Genomic DNA, 19,206 nt, shown 5'->3' on the forward strand with positions numbered 1-19,206 from the left:
CAGTTCAATCTGGGAATAAGCACAACAGAAGAATTTGAGGACAGATGCATCATGCCTCTGATAACGTGAGAAGCCCCAAACATTTTTTTTAAAAAAAAATGGTTTCTTACACCTTTGACTCCATTTGTAACATGGACATTGAGAAATGTGTGGGGTTATTAAAAGTTCAGATTTTACCAGCTGCATTCGTTATTTTTCTGAGATTTAAATGACACAAACCAAATCCTCAGCGTGACAAGAGCATTGCTGCTTAGATCACAGAGCACCACCATTTTTCTCAACACTGCAATTTGGAAGTCTGCTTGGATTACTCCTTTCTTCCACAGCTTTACCCCCAGTCACCTGTTTCCCAGCCAATCCCCAAACATCAGTGCATGTGGTTAATGCGATTCTCATCCTTTAAAAACCCAACTCAAATGTCATCTCATCTGGGAAGCCTCCCTGATGAAACCTGGCAGAGATAGTTTCTTCCTTCTTTGCACTTCCATAGGATTGCTCATACAAAAGACTGTAGAGACGGTACATTGTGTTTTGTTAATGTGTTTACAGGACTGTGTCTCCCTGAGTGAAGCACTCAAGGAGAGTGGCCTTGCCTTAGTCATGTCACCATCCTGAGCCTCTAGTGCCTGGCAGAAAGTGAGTGCGTAACTGAAACCTGTTGCATAACGACCTTGCAGAATTAGTTGTTGTCTATGGAGCTTTGCAAAGAAGAAGCTTTTACCTAAACTAAATTTGACATTTATAATGGTTCATGAAAAGATCTGAATTCATGAGCTACATCACAGAGATTAAGAGTTTAGCATCTAAAACGGTTGTTGTCAGGAACACAGCAGCAAAGAAATCAAGCCAGCAAGGTCAGTTGAATACAGGGAAAAAAACACGTGATTTAGTATCCCAAAGTGTCAGTCTTTACACACCAAGCCCCACTAGGTCTGTAAAGAAGTATGCCTCAGAGAACTGGAGAGCAAATTATGCAAGATAAAGAGACACCTCAAGGCTGGTCAAGACCAAAACAAAGACACCCCAGAACTGTAGTAATGGTTCACATCACCTGGCATCTGTAAGACCTTGGAGCTACAGCGTTGTCGGTGTTTGCAACAGGGATCATAAGAGGCTTTGAAGCAATGAGAAACTGATACAAGGGAGGCTGGTCAAACAACCTTCTCATAAGCTTTCTGCAGTGATCACGTGCAAGGGAGGGGAGTTGGCTGCTCCCTCGTTTTGGAGCTTTGGAGACACTGACCTCCAGAATGTGGGCTTGATTCTTTAGCTCCTAAGTCTCTCCCAAAAGGGACTGAAGAGAGAAGGGAAAGTCAAACAGTCTTGTTTCCTGTTTGCCAGGTCCATGTCAGCTTCCCATGCCTGTTCCCTTCCTCCTCATCTGGAGTGCTTGGCATCTCCTGCTACTGAAATTACTGCAGGGAGATACAGGTTACCCTGAATGCCCTGCCAATGACCCCTCCTTTTCACTAAGAAGTAACCTAAACACTAAAGTCAAGAGTCCTTTTTTAAATATTTAGGTCACTTATCACTTTGGGATGGTAGGAGATGCCTTTCTTTTCAAACTGGCTCAGTACTCTTAATTGGTCTCAAAACTCTACTGTGATAACTGTACATAGGCCTGCAGTGTTATTGACAACCCACTGATTTTTAAATACTACCTTTCAGTTTCGTTTTATGTATCTGTCTATAGGAAGTTTGAGCTATCGCCCTCGCTCCTGTGTAGCCTCAAGATAGTAGACTAAAATCTCTAAGTCTACCCTAAAGAAAGTTGCTGGAACTGTCTGTCTTAATAAAAGTCACATGCTCAATGAGAGAGTCAGCCCAGCTAAATTAATAAAGCAGTTATGGTGCAAGCCTTCTCATATCTAATTTATTCCAGATATACCAGATATGTTCTAGAACAACCCTACTATTATACCTGATAGTGTTATTCTCAAATGTGCTCCTAGTGTTAGCCATTCCTATAAAGTATTCATTAGAGAGCATCTGGAAAAGATGAAAAATTTGATGACTTGATTTGCAGGTTCTGGATAAACAGAATTTCCAGGGAAACAGATGAGCTGAGAACCAGAAGCTCGTCACAGACTTGAACCAGAGCAGGTCAGAGGTGCAGTCCTATGATACAAGAAGAGAAGGCCATCTTTCACCAGCTGGGAGGAAGACAACTCTCTTCAGCTAGAGGGGTTGCTAGGATACTGCACTGACCATTTAAAATCACAGAGCAGTAGTTCTCAACCAGGAATGATTTCGTCCCCCAGGGGACATTTGACTATGTCTAGAGACCTCTTGGGCTGTCACAGTTCAAAAGGTGCCATTGGCATCTGGTGGGTGGAGGCCGGGGATGTCAACAAACCTCCTACAGCACACGGGCAATCCACACAACAAAGAACTATCGTGCCTAAAACGTCAAGAGAGCCAGGGTGGAAAAGCCCCGCCAAAGGGATAATAGGAAAATCAAGTTCAAGAAGCTAATACAAAAGCATAACCATCAAGAGCAGGAACATTACCGAAGGGTACACCAGCTTTATGAGCCAAACGGTGACTGTGCCCCAGATACCCAACCAGGAAGATGATTAATACAAGTCAGATGGATTTTCAAATGGACTTAAGGTGCATCAAGGGGGAAAGGAAGCACATTTACAATCAGTCCAGAAAAGCCAGAAACCCAAGGGAGAAATTTGGGGAAAGTGTTTAAAAATGTTTCATTTCCTCAAGGGCCAAGGCAGGGTGTCCAAGGGAGTCAGGGTGCCTGGATTCTGTCAAGGAGAGACCAAAAAAAAAAAAAAAAAAAATCTACTGGTCCTAAAGTTTTTCTGGTCCTTATAGCACCATTCGTGAGTCCCAGTTCAACTTCGCAGAGTGAGCAGTTGAGCAAATAGCAGACCAGAAACGTGAGGCTGACACATGGAGTCCAGCACTGGTTCCCATGCCTGCTTAACGCAGCGCCAGCCTCATTCTCCAAGAACCAGGCATTAGGACAGGTCTACGTGTGAAAGGCGCTTATCAGGATAAACAACTGGGAGAGAGGCTGGGCAGGAGCCATAAGAGCTGGGGGAGCCTGGGGACTGCAGCCCCCGTGGAAGGAGAGCAAGGCCAGCAGCTGGTGGGTGGAGGCGGAGAACCCAGTGCCGCTCTGGGAAGACGCCGAGGCTTGGGGGAGGCTTCATGTCAGTCTCCAGCAGAGGAGACGCATCTCCCACCAGTGGACCTGACTTGGTGTCTCCACTGCATTCTGTCATGGCCAGATAGTGGCCGAGAGAACGCCAGCCGTCGCAGCCAGAGGCTTTGGAGAGCCACAGCCGAGGCTCCCGGTCAGTCACACATCCTGCAGCCAAAGATCTAGGGACACACTCATGCCACCGCCTCCTGGGCTAGGGCTGGATTCATCGCTTCAGGATAAAAACTATGCTAGGAAGAGGCATCCACTTCCAGTTTTTCCTAGTTTTGCTCTTTTCTGCGTATCTCCATTCGTGTGTCCAGCCTAAACCAAGAAGGCTAAGGCTTCAGCATCCCCAGGGTAGATGGTCCCTGGTGCAGAACTGGAATAGAGGGCGAGAAGGCGGAGAACCCTGGAGACGGAGAGTTATGAGCCATGGGGATGGATGGTCCCTGTCCTTGGCCTTTTCTTCTTGCAAAGACTGTTTTGCATTTATTTCCCGTCAGTGGTCTTTTTAATACAAACAACAGAATATTCTGGATGCGAGTCTGTATTCACTGCTGTGTTACTCATTTTTGCCACAAAATAGCATTGTTGAAGAACACCACAGCTGTTGCAAGAAGGGGTCTTCCGTAGCAACAGCATTGTACCCACATCCAGAGTGAGCTGTGGCCAAGGACATATCCCCGTGCTAAGTCCCTGAGGGAGACAGCCAGCGCCAAGTCACTAGAAGCATCTTGCCAAGAATGATTTGACATTACTGTCTGGACTCCATTCCCAGTCACGTGGCAGGACTCCCTGCATTGGTCTCCAAAGTGGTGCTTTCCCCCAAGGGTGCTCTGAGTGATACAAGGATGTGAAAGGAAGGAATATCAGGACTCCTATTTTTACCTATTTTATCTTACCCTTTTTATACTTACACATGAGAAAAAATATGTGTAGTGAATATATATCACTATACAGGTGTAGTAACGTACATATCATTTATGCATGCATAAATATGCATTGTATGTGAATGCTCAAAAGGCCTTTTGTAAAAATCCATAGAAGCCCATAAACACTTTTGGAGCCCACTGATAGTACAGTGGGTCTTAATTTTTTAATAGTGGAAAGTGATGGTATGCAGTTAGTGTAATAAAAGCAGAATTTTTCTGGTGGACAAAGGGCAACAGGGAGTCAGGGAGTGGAGGCAACTCCCTCCACTTACCACAGGAGCAGTAAAGGTCTGGACTGAACAGACAGAAACCCAGGCAGCAGGACAAGGAGCTGTGGAAAGCGGTCTGAGAGGCATCATCTTAGGGGATTGAAAACTAAGCTGGGCTGACTCCCGGGCAAAGCCATTGGAGCCAGGGTCCAACCTGCAGGGGGCGACGCCAGGCCACAGAGCTGAATGGAAGGGTACATCTCAGCAAGAACAAGGTATTTCTGAAGAAGGGAGGTGAGAACTGGGGGAGTTTTCTGAGCCAGCATGAGTGAATGAGCAACCACAGCCGCTCTTTCGGAGGGAGCCCGTGGCCACAGTGTGTGCAAAGTAGAGACAGTCAAAGCCATGCACCTTGCTGAGCAAGAGCAACGGGAATGGGCAAGGAGAATGACTAGGGTCCTAGATTTCTCCGTTTCTGACTCCCAGGAAGCAGTCTCTCTCCGGCACTGCCAGTTCCAAAGAGGAGTCCCACGGCACTTCTGCCTCTGATGTTACAGAGAGACAGCATCCAGAAGACCCCTCATGGGCAAGAAAGGTTCACAAATGTGTGTGGTGTGTGTGTGTGTGTGGAGGTGAGTGTGCATGTGTCCTGTGTAAGGGGTGTGGGGGTAGGTGGTGTGTGTGGATATAGGTGAGGTGTGTATGTGTGTAATGTGTATGGGAGTATGTATAACTGTGTGTGTATAAGTGTGTGGGGGTGTGTGTGCTCATGTCGGTGGGCAGAGTGCAAGCATGGTGTGTGTGTGTGCATAGGTATGTACATGTATGGGTGTGTGTATAAGCGTATGCAGGTATGGGTATGTATGCAAGTGTGTGTGTGTGTGTGTGTGTGTATGTGCATACAAATGTGCATGCACTGGTGTGTGTGTGTGTGTGCCTATGGCTGGGCAGTGTGCAGGTGCTGGTGTTGGGGCGCTGGGGTGTAGACGGTGGGAGGTTGGAAGATCCGTGGCAGCCTGCTGTCCATGCTGAGATGGCCTGTGCCCGCCCCTTAGGGTTCTACCATGTCTGATCACTTCCACTAGCCCTCTGGCGCATCAGGCAGGGGGCAGCCCACGGAGGTGCTTGCCCTGTGGGTGACAGGGCCTGAAAGCCTCTCTCCTCCTCTTCAACACTGGAGATCCCCAGCCCTGCACAGGAACATCCTGAGGGCTCAGGATTCCTTCTCCGCAGTGCACTGAGCACTCCCCTTGCGGGGTGGCTGACTCATCTTTTGCCTCTATCTCTGTCCCAGCAGCCCCCAGGCTGGGTAGCCTGGGCTTCAGCTTTGCACTTCCTTGTCTCTGGCTTCCAGACATCCCTAGTCCCGTTTTCTTCCTGACTTGCCTTCCAGTTCTAACCTTGGCTTTCTGGCTTCACTCTGCCATCTACCACCAAATGTTCAGTGCAATACGAAAGAGAAGACTTCACGGAATCTTGAAATAATAATTAAGATATTTTTACGGATTAATTTCTTTTAGAAAGATAAAGTCCAACTATAGACCTAAGTGCTGGATCTGTTGGTGGTGAAGCAAGTCCTACAGCCAGCCTCTGGGAGAGACACAACAGAAGGCAAGGGAAACTGAGGGGCTTCCTCTTTACTGAAAAATCTGTCACAGCCACTCTGTTCCCAGATGTCACCACCAAAGTGGAGCTAAAAAATAATCATGAACAGTTGCAAATAAAGAGGAACTGAGATTATAAGGTGCTTTTACCGGGGGACAAAAAGCTATAATGCATCTTCCTTGATTTTTCCCATCTCCCCTGTCTTCCTGAACGCTCTCTGTGGTGTTTCTGCTCTTCAGCCACAGCATTTATGACCTTGCTAACAAACAAACCTCTCGCCCTCCCTCCCAGGCACAGACGCTGCTATGGTGCTTCTGGAAGACTGACTGAGTAAAAGTATCAATGGCTTCTCTGCACCTCTAATCTTCAGGCATGTGTGCCTGTCAGACAAACCTGACTTCAACCAGCCAAGCTCAGCTGTGTCTAATTGCCTTCTAAAGTAACATCCACTGTTTCTCTGAAATTTGACCACATTAACATAGCTTCCGCTGCATGTGAGACAGACCTGGGGCTGGGTGCTCAGCAGCTCACAACCAAAGCTAGATGGTGCCATCTTACGTCTCTGAGAGTCTGTCTGCCCATCCAAAGTGAGGCTCAGAGACCTTTATGAATATTAAGACATAATGAAGAATGAATTTTCTGGTTCCAAAGAGGGGCTAGAGCAGCTCTCTACCCCATCCCAGGCAAGACAAAGACTCAGTGTGTGGGTAAGGTACAGAGTTCCACTGTCCTCCAGAGACCCAGTTTATGCTAAAGTCCTGTAGGCTTCACGGCCCAGAAGACAGCCCAGTAACACAGCCAGAAGGACCCCTCCCCAATGCAGAGTGCATGGGAGGTTCCTGGTCTCAAGAGCCCTTTTCTGAACTGCAGGTCTCACCATCCCCACTCCAGCTGCGTCTGTTTCTCAGGCTCCCAAGAATCTGAGCCTCCTGGATTAGGGCAGAGTACAAGATGGGTATATGACTGATCCCAGAAAGGCAGCCCCTTTCTGCCATGCAAGCAGAAGAACAATGGCATTAAATCAGTGGTGTTCATTCTGGACTTAGCCCAGCATGGGTGCAAGGCTTTGTGGGGACCTGAGATGATGTTGTGGTTTCCCCTTGGGCCTGGGCAAAGATGAATCTAACCTCTAGGGCTGCACTCATCAGCCCAGGTGTGCGGAAATCAGTCAGGCTCCTTTCTCATACGTGTTCCGTAGTGCCAAAGAGGATCCCTCTTTCCACAAAAGAATATCCTCCAGCCACCCATTCTTCCCTGAACTTCTCCTTTTAGTAGTGATTGCAACTGAAAGAGGCAGGCATTATCAGTCAGGCCTGGTCTTTACGGAGCCAGAGAGCACTTTTAGTTTGACTTGAGGCTCCAAGTTGGAGCTTTTTCTGAACCTGTTTCAGGTCTCTCATCACAACCCAAATGGCAGAGTCCATGTTCCCTGGCAGGGCTCAGCTGGGGAAACATAAGCCACTTCCCAGTGTTCTCCATGGGAAAAAAGAGGCAAACCAAACACTGACTCATGCCTGGGAAGTGAATGCAGGAGTTCCCTGGAGAGGCCTCCTGCTCCAAATCAAGAGTCACAGACTCTTTGGCATGCACTCCACTGCTAGTTATAATCACAAGCCATCCTAGCCAGAGAGAGAGGAAGGCACAGAAAATGGAGAGAGAGAGATGCCCAGACAACAGTGGCCTTCCGAAGCGAGGCAAGGAGACCTGGCAACCTGGCACTGCACAGCACTTCAGAAGGAGCATGTCTGTCGGACCCCTTTCCTTTCCTGGCCTTTGGGGCCACCTTTGGAATTAGGCAAAACAGTTCTTTTTGGATTCTACAGAGAGGATTAAAGATATTCAATACATTAAACTGATTGCCCACGATCACTGGATTCATAAACTAGGAGGCAACGTCAGAGGCCATGTCCTGGATCAGGAAGTCAGCGCTTCCACAAGGTAGCCACAGGACTGCTAATTGTCTGCTTTAAAAACCAATAATTTAAGGGAAAGAAGAAAAGAAACAGTCATCTGGGCCATAACAGAGAAGCGGCCCAATCTTCATGGACATTGTGGGCTAAACTGGTGGCAATTGTAAGGTAGCATCCATTGATTCTCAAGAATTCTCCCCAAACAAGAGGAGGGTGGGACCCACCAGAAAAGGATGCAAAATTCTGATAGTGGTTTTCATCATTTCTTCCCATCTGGGATTCACCCAAAGAGGCATCCATCCCAGTGCCAAGTAAGACTGGGCACTCTCTCCTCCATGGGACACAGCCAGGGGACTCCCAAGGAAACTCCAGCTTCTCTTGGAGCCTGTAAGCTGATGGGCTATTTCCATCTGCCACATTCTCTCTTCCAACATCCTCCTCTCTTTGAGGGGTATGGGGAATCCCTTGGCACTGGGCTATTCAGAAGAACCAGGTTAGCTTATTCAGAGAAGCCAAAGGCTTCCATAGGCCTTTCTTCCTAGGAATGGAAATTCCCATAGGGTCTTGGTCTCCCCACTGTCCTGTTCCAGCCTCCTGCCATCTGACCATAGCTGGCATGGTTTTGAGCCTGAACTCGGGCTTTCTGTTCTACATTTGTCTACAGCTCTCTTGGACCTATTGTTTTGATTGCACCCCTGCCTGGTTGTCAACTGTGAAGGCGGTGCAGTGGGGTCAGGAGCAGGGAGGTAAGAAGACATAGTGCATCTGGCTCTTTCCCTCAGTGGCATACAGTATAGTCATGCTGTGCATGTATGTGATTTGTACACTGTAAGCCACCATTTAACATTAATCATTCGTATAGAGACTGAGGGATTCTCAGTATAGATTTTCTCTTGGCTTAGTGCAGAGCCAAGCCCAAACGGATATTTAAAAATAGATGCTTTGATAGTGTAGTGATGATAAAATCAGGTACCTGTCATGGTGTGTAGACCAAACAAGTCAGGTTGACACATATCTGGCATTTGGTATTGTACGACCCTGAGCATATTCTTCCACATATCAAGGAGCAGGGTATTTCTGGAAGTCTCCCATTTCCTTACAAAGGTCATTTGAAGTATGCAAATGCCTGTGAAGGAGACAGGGCTTCTGTTTGTTTGTTTTTGACCTGGGCTCTAATCCTTGGATAAGAGGAAGCATGGAGTTACCTTGTTCTACAATGCTCTTTATATACTAAGGTGAGAGAGCTTGAAGGGAACAGAGAAATGGCCAAGGTTGTAGGTCGGTTTTCCAGCAGGTTACCAGATTGGGGAGGCAAAGTTCAGTCCAGCCCGTCACTATGATGTTGATATGACACCCTTCAGGTGATAAGAAGAGCTGTATTCAAGAGGGGGCTCAGTCACTATCTGACTATGTGACTTCACGTAAGACACTCAGACACCCTTTGCCCGAGTGCTTCGTCTGTAAAATGAAAGCACTTGACTAGACAATTTCCAAGGCCCCTTTTGATTCCAAGGATCTCTTATTTTTAAAATAAATTACTGCAATTTAAAAAATGTTTATAGGAGCCAGCCATAGATATCACTCTCTGTTCAGAGGGATCCAGGCAGGGGGCCGTGGGGAGGTCATACATGCCTTACATCATGATACTATTTGTGAAGTAGTTGCATCTTGGTGGCCACAGCTTTTTTGGGGTCCAATTAGAGCATCTCTAAAATGCCTGGTTTATTCCAGGAGGAAACAAGCACAGGCAGAATCCAGCAGACAAAACGCAACTAGGGCTTTTTGCAATATTTTTGATGGATAGAGAAACTGAGTTATTCAATTGTAAGCCCTACATTAGACCCAGAGAGGACACCAGTTAAGAAGTTGAGATTATTAGACTGCCAAGATGTATGGAATTTCTAAAAACAACCTACTCCTTGTTCCAGACAGGATCACACCTAAACTGAAAGAGATCGCCTACAAGTAGCAATCTGAGGACAGACGCTCTTCCCAGCATTTTCCCAGGGCTGTCAGTGCTGACACTGGGGGGACTTGTAGATTTCGGTTCTGCAGATCCTGACTCTCACCTACAACTTTCCTTTCAAGGCTCTCAAGTGCGTTGGTGCCTCCATTCCAACCCGTATTTCCTAAGTTCCAAGACACAGCCGTCTCCCATCTGAACTACTACAGTAGTCTTCCAGCTAGCCTATCCCTTCCTGGTTTGTTCTCTCCCAATCCATGCTGCAAACTGCAACAAGAGCAACGATCAAAAATGTAAATCATGAATCAACAGAGTTTCATTATTTCTAGGATAAAGACCAAAATGATTCACACGACCTTCAAGGGCTGTCTTCATCTTCTGACCCCTTCCCAGCCTGCCGGCCTCATCTTGCACCACGCTTTCTTCCTCTACACTCCAGCCACGTGGGAGAACGTGCTCTGATTCTTCATGCTACGGGACTTCCGCCCGTCCTGTTTATTCTCCCTCTTCCTTTGGTCTTCGCCCTGGGGTTTGATTGATTTCTATTCATTCTGTTCAATTGTCGCTTTCACAATGAAGCCTTCCCTAGCCTCCCCGGCAAGATCAAGCTCTCCTGAGAGGCAATCACAGCACCACACACCTCCCCTTCCATAGTTTTATCTCAGTCGTGATTTCACAATTACATAGGTGTTTGTTTGATGCATATCTGTCTCCTCTAGACTGTAAACTTCATGAGAGCAGGAACCATAACAATTTTTGTTCAGGCATACATTCCCAATGTCTAGCATAGTATTTTTCACATAGTAATCACTCAATAAATCACTTGTTGAATAAATGAATGTGCTTGGTACTGTAGAGCATTCAGAGATGAAGAAGTCAAGATCTCTGCCATTCAGAATCCCACAGCCATATAATAGCAACTCTGAAATAGGCTAAACTGTGATAAGGGAGTGAGTGCAAGAAGTGATGCAGCTCCCTTTTTCATTTCCTGTGATTTGCTGAACCGCTTTTTACCTTGTCCATATGAACGTCAACCCGTTTAAGCATTGATTGACCGTTCACGAACTTCTGCTCTGCCATTGCATTTTTGTCTCTCTATCCCAACATTGTACTTCTTATGAACAACAGAATTCTCCTTTTGACTGGTACAGTTTGTACTTGTTAGCACCATGGGCATGATTCTAAATTTCAAATAATTGGGGCCATTTCAACAGACACCTTGATAAAATGTGCTGAGTAATTTTAGGTTGTATGAAGCCGATAGCCCACATTAGGACCCACATCTGTGTTTACGGAACAGCTCGCACTCTCAGGGGTGTCTGTCGCAGTGTGCGATGTGAGATCCAAAAGTGTGCTGCTCCAGCTCTGTGCTGCTGCATGTGTGTTTGGTTGGTAGCTCAGAGCTGGTGTTTATTGACAGGCGTGAACACTGGAATGAGTAATCATCATAAGCATTCCCTGCACACTCCCATCTCTCATAAGCAAGGCACATCCCAAGCTTCTTGCCCTCACTCTGCAGAGGAGAAGCTGCTGGGCAGGCCAACCTGGAGGCTTCGATGTCTTAGAGGAGTCAGTGGGATGGAACAGAATGATTGCCTAGAGTAAGTGAATACTTAGTATTTATTCATTCATCCATCCATTCATTCATTCATTTGTTCAACAAATACTGTTTGAGTACTTGCTCTCTGCCACCTGTGCTAGGCACTGAAAATACATTTGAGATAAAAGCCTGTGGTCTCTGCCTGAATAAACAATGGTCTAGGGAGGAAAGAGAGACATAAAACCAAGAATTAGTTTGAAATATATGGACTCACAGTTTTAGAATAGAGAAGCCTAGTTGTGAGGACTTGCACAATAAACAGGGAGGCCTAGCCTACTTTAAAGCATAAAGAATGATCCCCTGGGAAAGCAGCATTTAAGCCCAGTTCTGAAGGATGGAAAGGATGTGGAGCCAGAAAAAACATGATAAGAGGATCAGAATTTTCCAAGCTCAGGTAACCTGAAAGGTGAAGCCCTTGAGGAAGGAGGAAACAAGCCTCGTCTGCGGAACTGAGATTGTCCGGAGTGACTAAAGCCGAGAAGTGGAAAAGCAGAGAGCTGGAGATGAAGCTAGATGGACGCAGGGCCACATCACGTCCTTGTGGGTCAACTGAAGTGTTTCAAAGTCGATTCTAAAGGCAACCAGAAGTCTACATAGGGTTTTAGGCTAAGCAAAGATCAGGTCACAATAGGGTGACATCTACCCTGCCTGCCTCACAGTGTCTTAGTGAAGAGCAAATGAGACCAAAGATGAGTTTTCCCAGGTGATTCATAAGGCATGAGACCACTGCAATTCTAAAACCATAAGCAACTCCCAGGTGTGGTAAAACAGCATTTGTAAACTCCCCAGGAATAAAGGTTCAAGAATGATCACTCAGGCCATTTGAGAGGCTCTGTCCTTTGAAATGCCAGATAGCCTGGCTTTCTCCACGTTGGATTTCAGTGTGCAATCTGATTGTCACTTATCATTTCCCATGCTAAGTGAAAGCAGCCATTCCAATCAATGGCCTATGTCCTACTGCATCGATTTGTCTTGGCCTTTCCAGGGTTCTCTCAGCACAGCATCTCTGCTCATTAAAGAGAACGCACCTGCATCATAATGATAATCCTTTGCACTTACCCAGCACGCTGCCCAGGGGAGGTCGCAAAGCATTTTGTAAACTTTTAATTAAGTCAGTCTAGTGACTGCAGGGCAGTCCCCAGCCTCTCCACACCAAGAGGTCTGGGGTGGGGGTGGGGACAGGAGGTGATGAGAGATAAGCACAAGCCCTGCCTCTAGCACCTACTGGCTCTAGGGCACAGAGACGAGTGGGCGGATGTGCAGGGAAGTTCTGTGTTGCTAAGAAGAAGCACTCACACATAGATGGCCGCGTCTGGCACAGGCAGCCTGTGGGCCTCCTGCCATGTGTGCCCACGGGGAGAGCACCAAGGCCGGGGGCTAGAGTTGGGAGTTCTGGAAAGGCAGATATAGAAAGCAAGAGGGAGGGCTTGCTCTCCTTAAGGAGCTGCGAATGTGATTTTGAGAGTAGCTAAACTCCGGCGTGGAAATGCACATGTGCCTTGCATGCATATGCATGCAGGAAGGGGCACGCATCTATGGTTGGCAAGAGGGTGGTGAGGAAGAGAGGAGGGACTGTGTTCGCATGTCTAGAGGAAGGCCGTAGCAAGGACGTTCGTCTTCAAGCTTCTCTCTGGTTTCGGATTTCTTTCGTCTCCCTTCTCAGAGCTACCTTTCATCCTTCCCTGGCCCTACAAATACCACCATCTTGGGGTATCAAGTGAGTGGTGTAGAAATCCGGCATGTGAAACTACATGCATGCCCTACTGTGTAGAGCCATCCCCACCCCACAGGGAAAAGGCAGAGGCAACAAAGTCTTGGCAGATAAGTATCAAATTCTAAGTCTGGGTCTCCCACCAATAGTCTAAACAGCAAGAGGGACAAATGTCCTCAGTCCCTAGCCCTGCACTGAGGACTGGGATCAGAAGGAGTCAGAAAGCAGGGCCGCCCTAAGGTGAAGCCACCTGCCCGGCCTTCCCTGTCTGGAAAATGCCAGTCGGTATCAGAGGTGCTAACATCCACTGCTCCTGACGGCCTGGCTTGTCAGCAGCCACAGACCATCTGGGGGCTGACACTTGAGCTCACTGACAGGAATCGCAGTTTGCTTCCATATCTCTTCTGTCTCCAGCCCCAGGCAGCTGCAGGCGGATGGCAGTAGTCCATCTGCAAACAGGGCTGTAGGCTGAGGGGCTCCCTGTCCAGCGGACCAGCATCAGGAAAGCCAGTGCCCATAGGCCAAAGGCTATTACGCAGGGCTCCTAGAGCTGCCGCTGTCCAAGGCTGATGTACAAGTCCGTGTATCTAGCACCCTGCCAAAAATACCACAGAGCAATGTTTTGGGAGACCAAAGGTGCCATGTCTGTTGCCCCAGTTTTCTACAGCAGAAAAACTAAGAACTAAAAGCTCAAATTCAGAATGCATATCTCGTTGGGGGTCAAAAAGAAGAAAAGGCTTAATAATTTCCTGTTTTACTGGATTGATGGTTTTTGAGGCAGGAGACTATCTTAATGCATTGTGTTTAATCAGAACCTACATAAAGTCGTGTTCAATAAATGAATGAGGATTGTCTTTTGCTAATTTTCATCACTGTGCCGAAGACACACATGGTTTGTATGATTCTACCTTATCTTCTCTCCTTTTCAACAGTAAGGAATGCCCTCTCCCCTTCTCCAACATGTGAGTTGCCTTCTCTCTTTACCCTTTTCCTAGATGACCAGAATTAGATTTTTTTATAATAAAAATTCAGAAATATTTATTTGTTGTCATCTAACCTAGGTGTTTAGCTACTCTGTCCAATTGAAAACACCTAAAGGGAAATGCACTCAGCCCCAGGCCGCCCTAACACAGATTTGAGGCTATAACCACCAGAGGTGGTCCCAGTAGCTGGCATGGGAGACCCAGGCCCACAGCTGCTAGAAAACAAATGTGGGCAAGTGCCAGCTGTTTAAGGAATCTTCTTCTAGAATTTTCTAGGTTATAGAGATGTGACCAAGGGTGCTAAGAATTCAAGAAAGCACGTAGTCAAACAGGACCAAGGGAACATGGGAGAACCTCAGACCTGTCGGGACCTCTGATCAGTCTCAGGTTAAGTAGTGCCGCCCAGCTCTAGGCTACTGAAAAAGCCATCTTCGTGAGGCAGCTGATGCTATCTCCTTCTCAGTGCCTGCCATTGCCACTGGGCCCATGCTGAATGCAGACGACGTGGTCTGACTTTATTAATATGTCAATCATTTTTAAGGGACTGAGGGCCACATGATGGCATGAATCCATGATGGGCTACAGGATGACCAGGACTTGCTCATGGCCAGATGCTTCACCCTTGTTCCTATCTCTTTCTCAGGGAGTCTGCAGTGGAGACTCCTTCACTAGACCCCTTGCGCACATCAGGCACTCTTAGCAGGTTCCCTGGTTCTGGCCTGGTTAGAGGCTAAGAAACAGTAAAGGAATTATCAGAACTTGGCTACAGAGCCCACCCCCAGGCCTTACCTAAAACCAAACCTCCCAGTCCAGAAACTCAAGATTTAGGGACTCCCCTGAAGGAAGAAGCAGGAACAGGTCAGCTAGGAAAGAAAGAATCCTAAACCTCAGGGAATTTTCTGTCCAAGTCAGGGTTTTCTGACCCTAAACAGGCAAAGCCTGATTAAGGTGCAGAAGATGAAGCTGCAGCCAGACTCGGAGTTCACAGGTCAGTGCATACACAGCTCAATCCAGGTTGGATAAATGGGGGCCCCTCCCAGCTAACTTCCCAGCTTAGAGTCACGAAACAAAGAAGATACAAACATGATGGGTCATGAAGAAGAGGCCAAACAGGAAGTCAGTCCGACTCTGAGCAAAGGAGCCTCCCAGGTTAGCAATCCTGGCATCATGGCGCTCACCCCCGGCGGGCCTTGGTAGCACTGCACCTCAGGCACTGAGTTGTGGCTGCTGGCGATGACAGCACCTTCTCGCCCTTACTCCACCCTGCCCCATGGCCACAGAGCCATTTCTCAAAGCTGGAGGAGAAAAGGCAGGGAGAAGACAGGTTATGACTCAAATACTCAAATACTGTAGGCCATGGGCATGGGTTTTAAGTGACAGAGAGAGTGGTGTGCAGGTCATCAGAAGGAACTGGGATGCTGGTTCAAAATTCTTCTGTCTGAGATGAGGACAAGGACTCCCCATTTTAGGCTGTCTCTCTCCTCCTAGCTGGTTCTGATATACATGTCCAATAGCATTCATTTCCTGCCTCCTCCAGGGCCCCCAGTCCCAAGGTCAAGAAGGCCACTAGCCCAGACTCTCTCTCTCCTCCGACTGGTACAACAAACTCACCCCCATCAGGAGTGTCCAGTGCCTAGGGCTACTCCTCTAGCATGACATGGAAATTGGCCACTGGCCCTCTGCCCTGCTTGGGTGTGGGCTCATCGCAGCCTCCAGGTGTGACTGTCTTTTCCATCCCAGAAATTCTCCCTAGAAAAGCTGTTTGTGACCATTAGTCTCCCCCTGGAAGGTACCAGGCGACAACAGCATTAACCTTAAAATTATTCTGGGATGGAAACATGTTTTACCAAGAAACAGGAGCTGTAGAATAAAATGGCATCGAGGCCTAACCAGGTCAAGGTTCTATTATTACATCAGCTTTCGGCCTTTAGATGCAGGAAAAGTAAGGGGCTAACAAGCTGGTACTAATCCCTGTGGGAGAAAAAGCATCATTGCTTGAAACAAAGAAAAAAAAGTCTAAAGCTATAACAGGAAGCAAAAGAAAAGAGAAAGGAGAAGTCACAAGGAAGCCATGGCAGCTCATCGGAACCTCCAGATCCAGCCAGGTTTCCCACAGAACCCCTCAAGATGCCATGCGTTCTTCCACTTACGCCATCTAAGGTGAACTTTTCCTCCTCCCCTGTTCTTGTTTTGCTGGGCTCCTGACACAATTAGCATAAGAGTAGCCCTCAGAGCAGGTAACAGACTGCAGAAAGAGGGGACCGTATGGTGACGTCCCTAACTTGCCCTCCCCAGAAGACTGGGGAATAGCTTGCCACTGCTATCCACGATGCTCAGGCCATTCAGGCAAGGGTGCAGGTTCATTCTCCTTTCCCTCAACCGGCTTTAGTTACCGGTACTGCTTCTGCAAGCAAGGTCTGCCTGCTCCCCACCAATGCAGTACCACAGGACCCCTAGAGGGAGGTCTCACCCTGGCTCCCGCTCCTTCAGAGCACACTGCAGTGCAGCTTCAGCACACTGGGACTCATTGCCTCCTCCCTTGGCTTTCTAAAGTGTAACGTTCTGATTTCTGCCGTGAGGGGCGCATCTACACAGCCAGGATTCCCTTGGGATGGGGGTCCTGATCTTTGCTCCAGCACAGTGAGAGGAGGGGAAGGGAGGACAAGAAGGCCCCCCCCGGAGCTGCCGTCCAGCCGGGGACTTGCCTACGCAGGAAAGTTTGTCTTCTCCTGCAGCGGACCCAGTGCACCCACCTGGCTCCCTCTACCAGGCTCAGGCAGGTACTGGCTCTGCCTTCCCTGCCGAGCGCAGCGGCCCAGGCTGAACCCCCTAGGATGCTGCTAGAATTTGGAAGAACAACAATGACAACCCCTTCTCTGAACTTCTTGGTCAGCCTAAAACAAACGCCCGGGAACACGGTTGTGCAGAGGCCATCCCTGCTTTAGAAAGTGCCATCTTCACAGGGCGTTACAAAACGTGATAGGCTGGGTTACTTGTTTTAGTTGATCCTCTCCTCTTCTTCCGCAGTAAACTTACATTTTTCTCATTTTACTTTTGCATTTTAGGACTCCTTGGGGAATTACATTGTTAAAAACAACCTCCAACCCCCACATATTCCCACAAAACCTTACCAAGTAATTTTGAATATAACAATGTAAAATTGTATGTTTTACTTATAAAAAGATAGGTAAGGTTTTAAAATCTTAGCATTCATGTCTGCGGAATATATGTATGAAAATTTAGGTTTACGCTAATGTTTAACCCAATGCATGTATCTCAATTTGCGGGGAAAAAAAGACATCCTGACTGTGCGTGGTTTTGGTGTGGAAATCCAACCGACACTTTGCTGCTGCCTAAAACCTTGGCAAGCATAACCTAGCCCCTTCGGCATTGTTTGAAAGATGCCTGCAGGCATTCAGTTGTCTGCTTGCAAAGGACTCCTGTGCAATTATCAAATCTATTAAGATGCCTTGGATTTTGCAGTGCTTCTGCTAAGCTCAATTTGGTAGGATTGCAGCATCTTACCTGTGTCACTGCAGATTTGTTTTTCCCAAACAAGTAACTGCTGTGAGAGGTGGGATCACATTTAAATCATTAGACAAGGTGGGGAAGGGGCTGAGGAGAATTAGGAAAACCCAGTTTCTCAACCTTCCCTCAGCAGGGTAATTCCAAATTCTACCAAGGAAAATTCACATTTCTGATGTAAGGAACAGGAGGGAGATACTGAGAGGATTCCAAATTTCAAGGGCATGATCTGCCCATTTGGTGGAAGGATAAAGAAAGGAAGGCAGGCAGTAGAGATTCTGTGTTATGACAAGAAATACAGGAGCAGCTGCGGGAGTGAGCAGAGAAGGAGGGACGGGGCAGGAAAGAGCTCCAGGGGTAGAGGGTAAGGGAGAGCAGCTCCGAAGGAAGGGAGGGAGGAGGAAAGCTGAGAGAGGCGGAGAGAGAAAAGAGAGTCAGGGAGAGAGACGGGGAGGTGCAGAGATCTGGACTGGTTCAGAAACAGAGAGAGACCACCGCGACTGGAGAGAAAAGAGGATGTCCCTTCCATCCTGCACGTCCCAACATAAGCAGCAAGAAGGATTCATGGCTGAGAGTTCAAACCCCTCTTCTCCTATCCCCAGGACCACAACTGGTTAATGGCAGTTGGTGCCTTTCACTGAAACAGCAGTGGCTCACAGCAGGGTGCAGATCTCGAACCCAGCTCACCGGATCCCCCGGAATAGAGAGCAGATCCCGTGCCGAAAGCATCTGCGTGCGTGTGAGCGAGTGAGTGTGTGTGCGTGCACACAGCAAGCCTACCTCTTTCGCTCACACGCATCTCACACTCCCCGTCCTCACCCCTACCTCCCTGTCTCTCCATCTCCCCGCCACCTCTCCTGCTCTCACGTCGTACAATCGCCCCAGGGAGAGCAAACACCCTTCCCCTGTGCGGTACCTGGGATGAAGAGCAGGGCAGTTGTCGCCGAGAAGACGACCCAGTAGGCAGGATGGTACATCTCGACGCTGCGGTGCTCTCCGCTGCCGGGCTTGCTACTGCTTCTGCTGCTGCTACCGCTGCTGCTGCCTTCCTCTGTGCTGAATTCTGAGCAGGTTTAAATCCAATGTTTGCAAAGGGAGGGAGAGAGCAGAAGAGAGCGAGCGCGCGCGAGATGGGAGCAGGCAGGCAGCGTCTCTGATTTTTTTTCTGGCACATACACACAACTGGTAAGAATCATCAGCACCAATCTGTACAGGGCTCAGAGCAGACCTCCTCCAAGGCACACATTGGCTCCACTCTCCTGAGCGACGCAAGGAGACTTTCCTGCTTGGAAGGCTTGACTCCAAGGAGAGTTGAAGCCGGCCCCTCACGCACCCCCTCACTGGAGCACTGCCTTGCGTGTTGCAATCTGTGTGAGTATGTCTGTGTGGAGCTCACGTGGACACACACGAGCTCCTTGGTGGGCAGTGGAGAGGGCCTGGCACTGCCAGCAGGGCTCAGGGCACACCAAGAAAGAAAGGTTGCTTGGCAGAAATGTGACTGCTGCCCATGCCATTTCTTTATCATTCTTCCTTCTTCCTAGTCTCCAGGCAGGAATGGAGCAGGGACTGCTACCCACGGGGAGAGCTCAGACCTTTTAACTCTGC

General features: G+C 48.1%; 1 protein-coding gene across 2 annotated transcripts in view; it reads right to left on the reverse strand.

Annotated features, from left to right (window-relative positions):
- The window catches only part of OPCML (opioid binding protein/cell adhesion molecule like), a 1,153,658-nt gene extending 1,134,714 nt beyond the window's left edge, over positions 1-18,944 (reverse strand). The window contains exon 1 of one of the 2 annotated variants that reach the window (XM_003923495.4): positions 18,518-18,943. In XM_003923495.4, coding sequence (XP_003923544.1) covers positions 18,518-18,578 — 61 coding nt within the window. In that variant the 5' untranslated portion in view covers positions 18,579-18,943. Of the gene's footprint in view, positions 1-18,517 lie in introns of both variants that reach the window. The other variant, XM_074400892.1, reaches the window with a different exon arrangement.
- Positions 18,945-19,206: the final 262 nt, after the last annotated feature.

Source organism: Saimiri boliviensis, chromosome 6 (assembly GCF_048565385.1).
Source record: "Saimiri boliviensis isolate mSaiBol1 chromosome 6, mSaiBol1.pri, whole genome shotgun sequence".
Taxonomy (NCBI): domain Eukaryota; kingdom Metazoa; phylum Chordata; class Mammalia; order Primates; family Cebidae; genus Saimiri; species Saimiri boliviensis.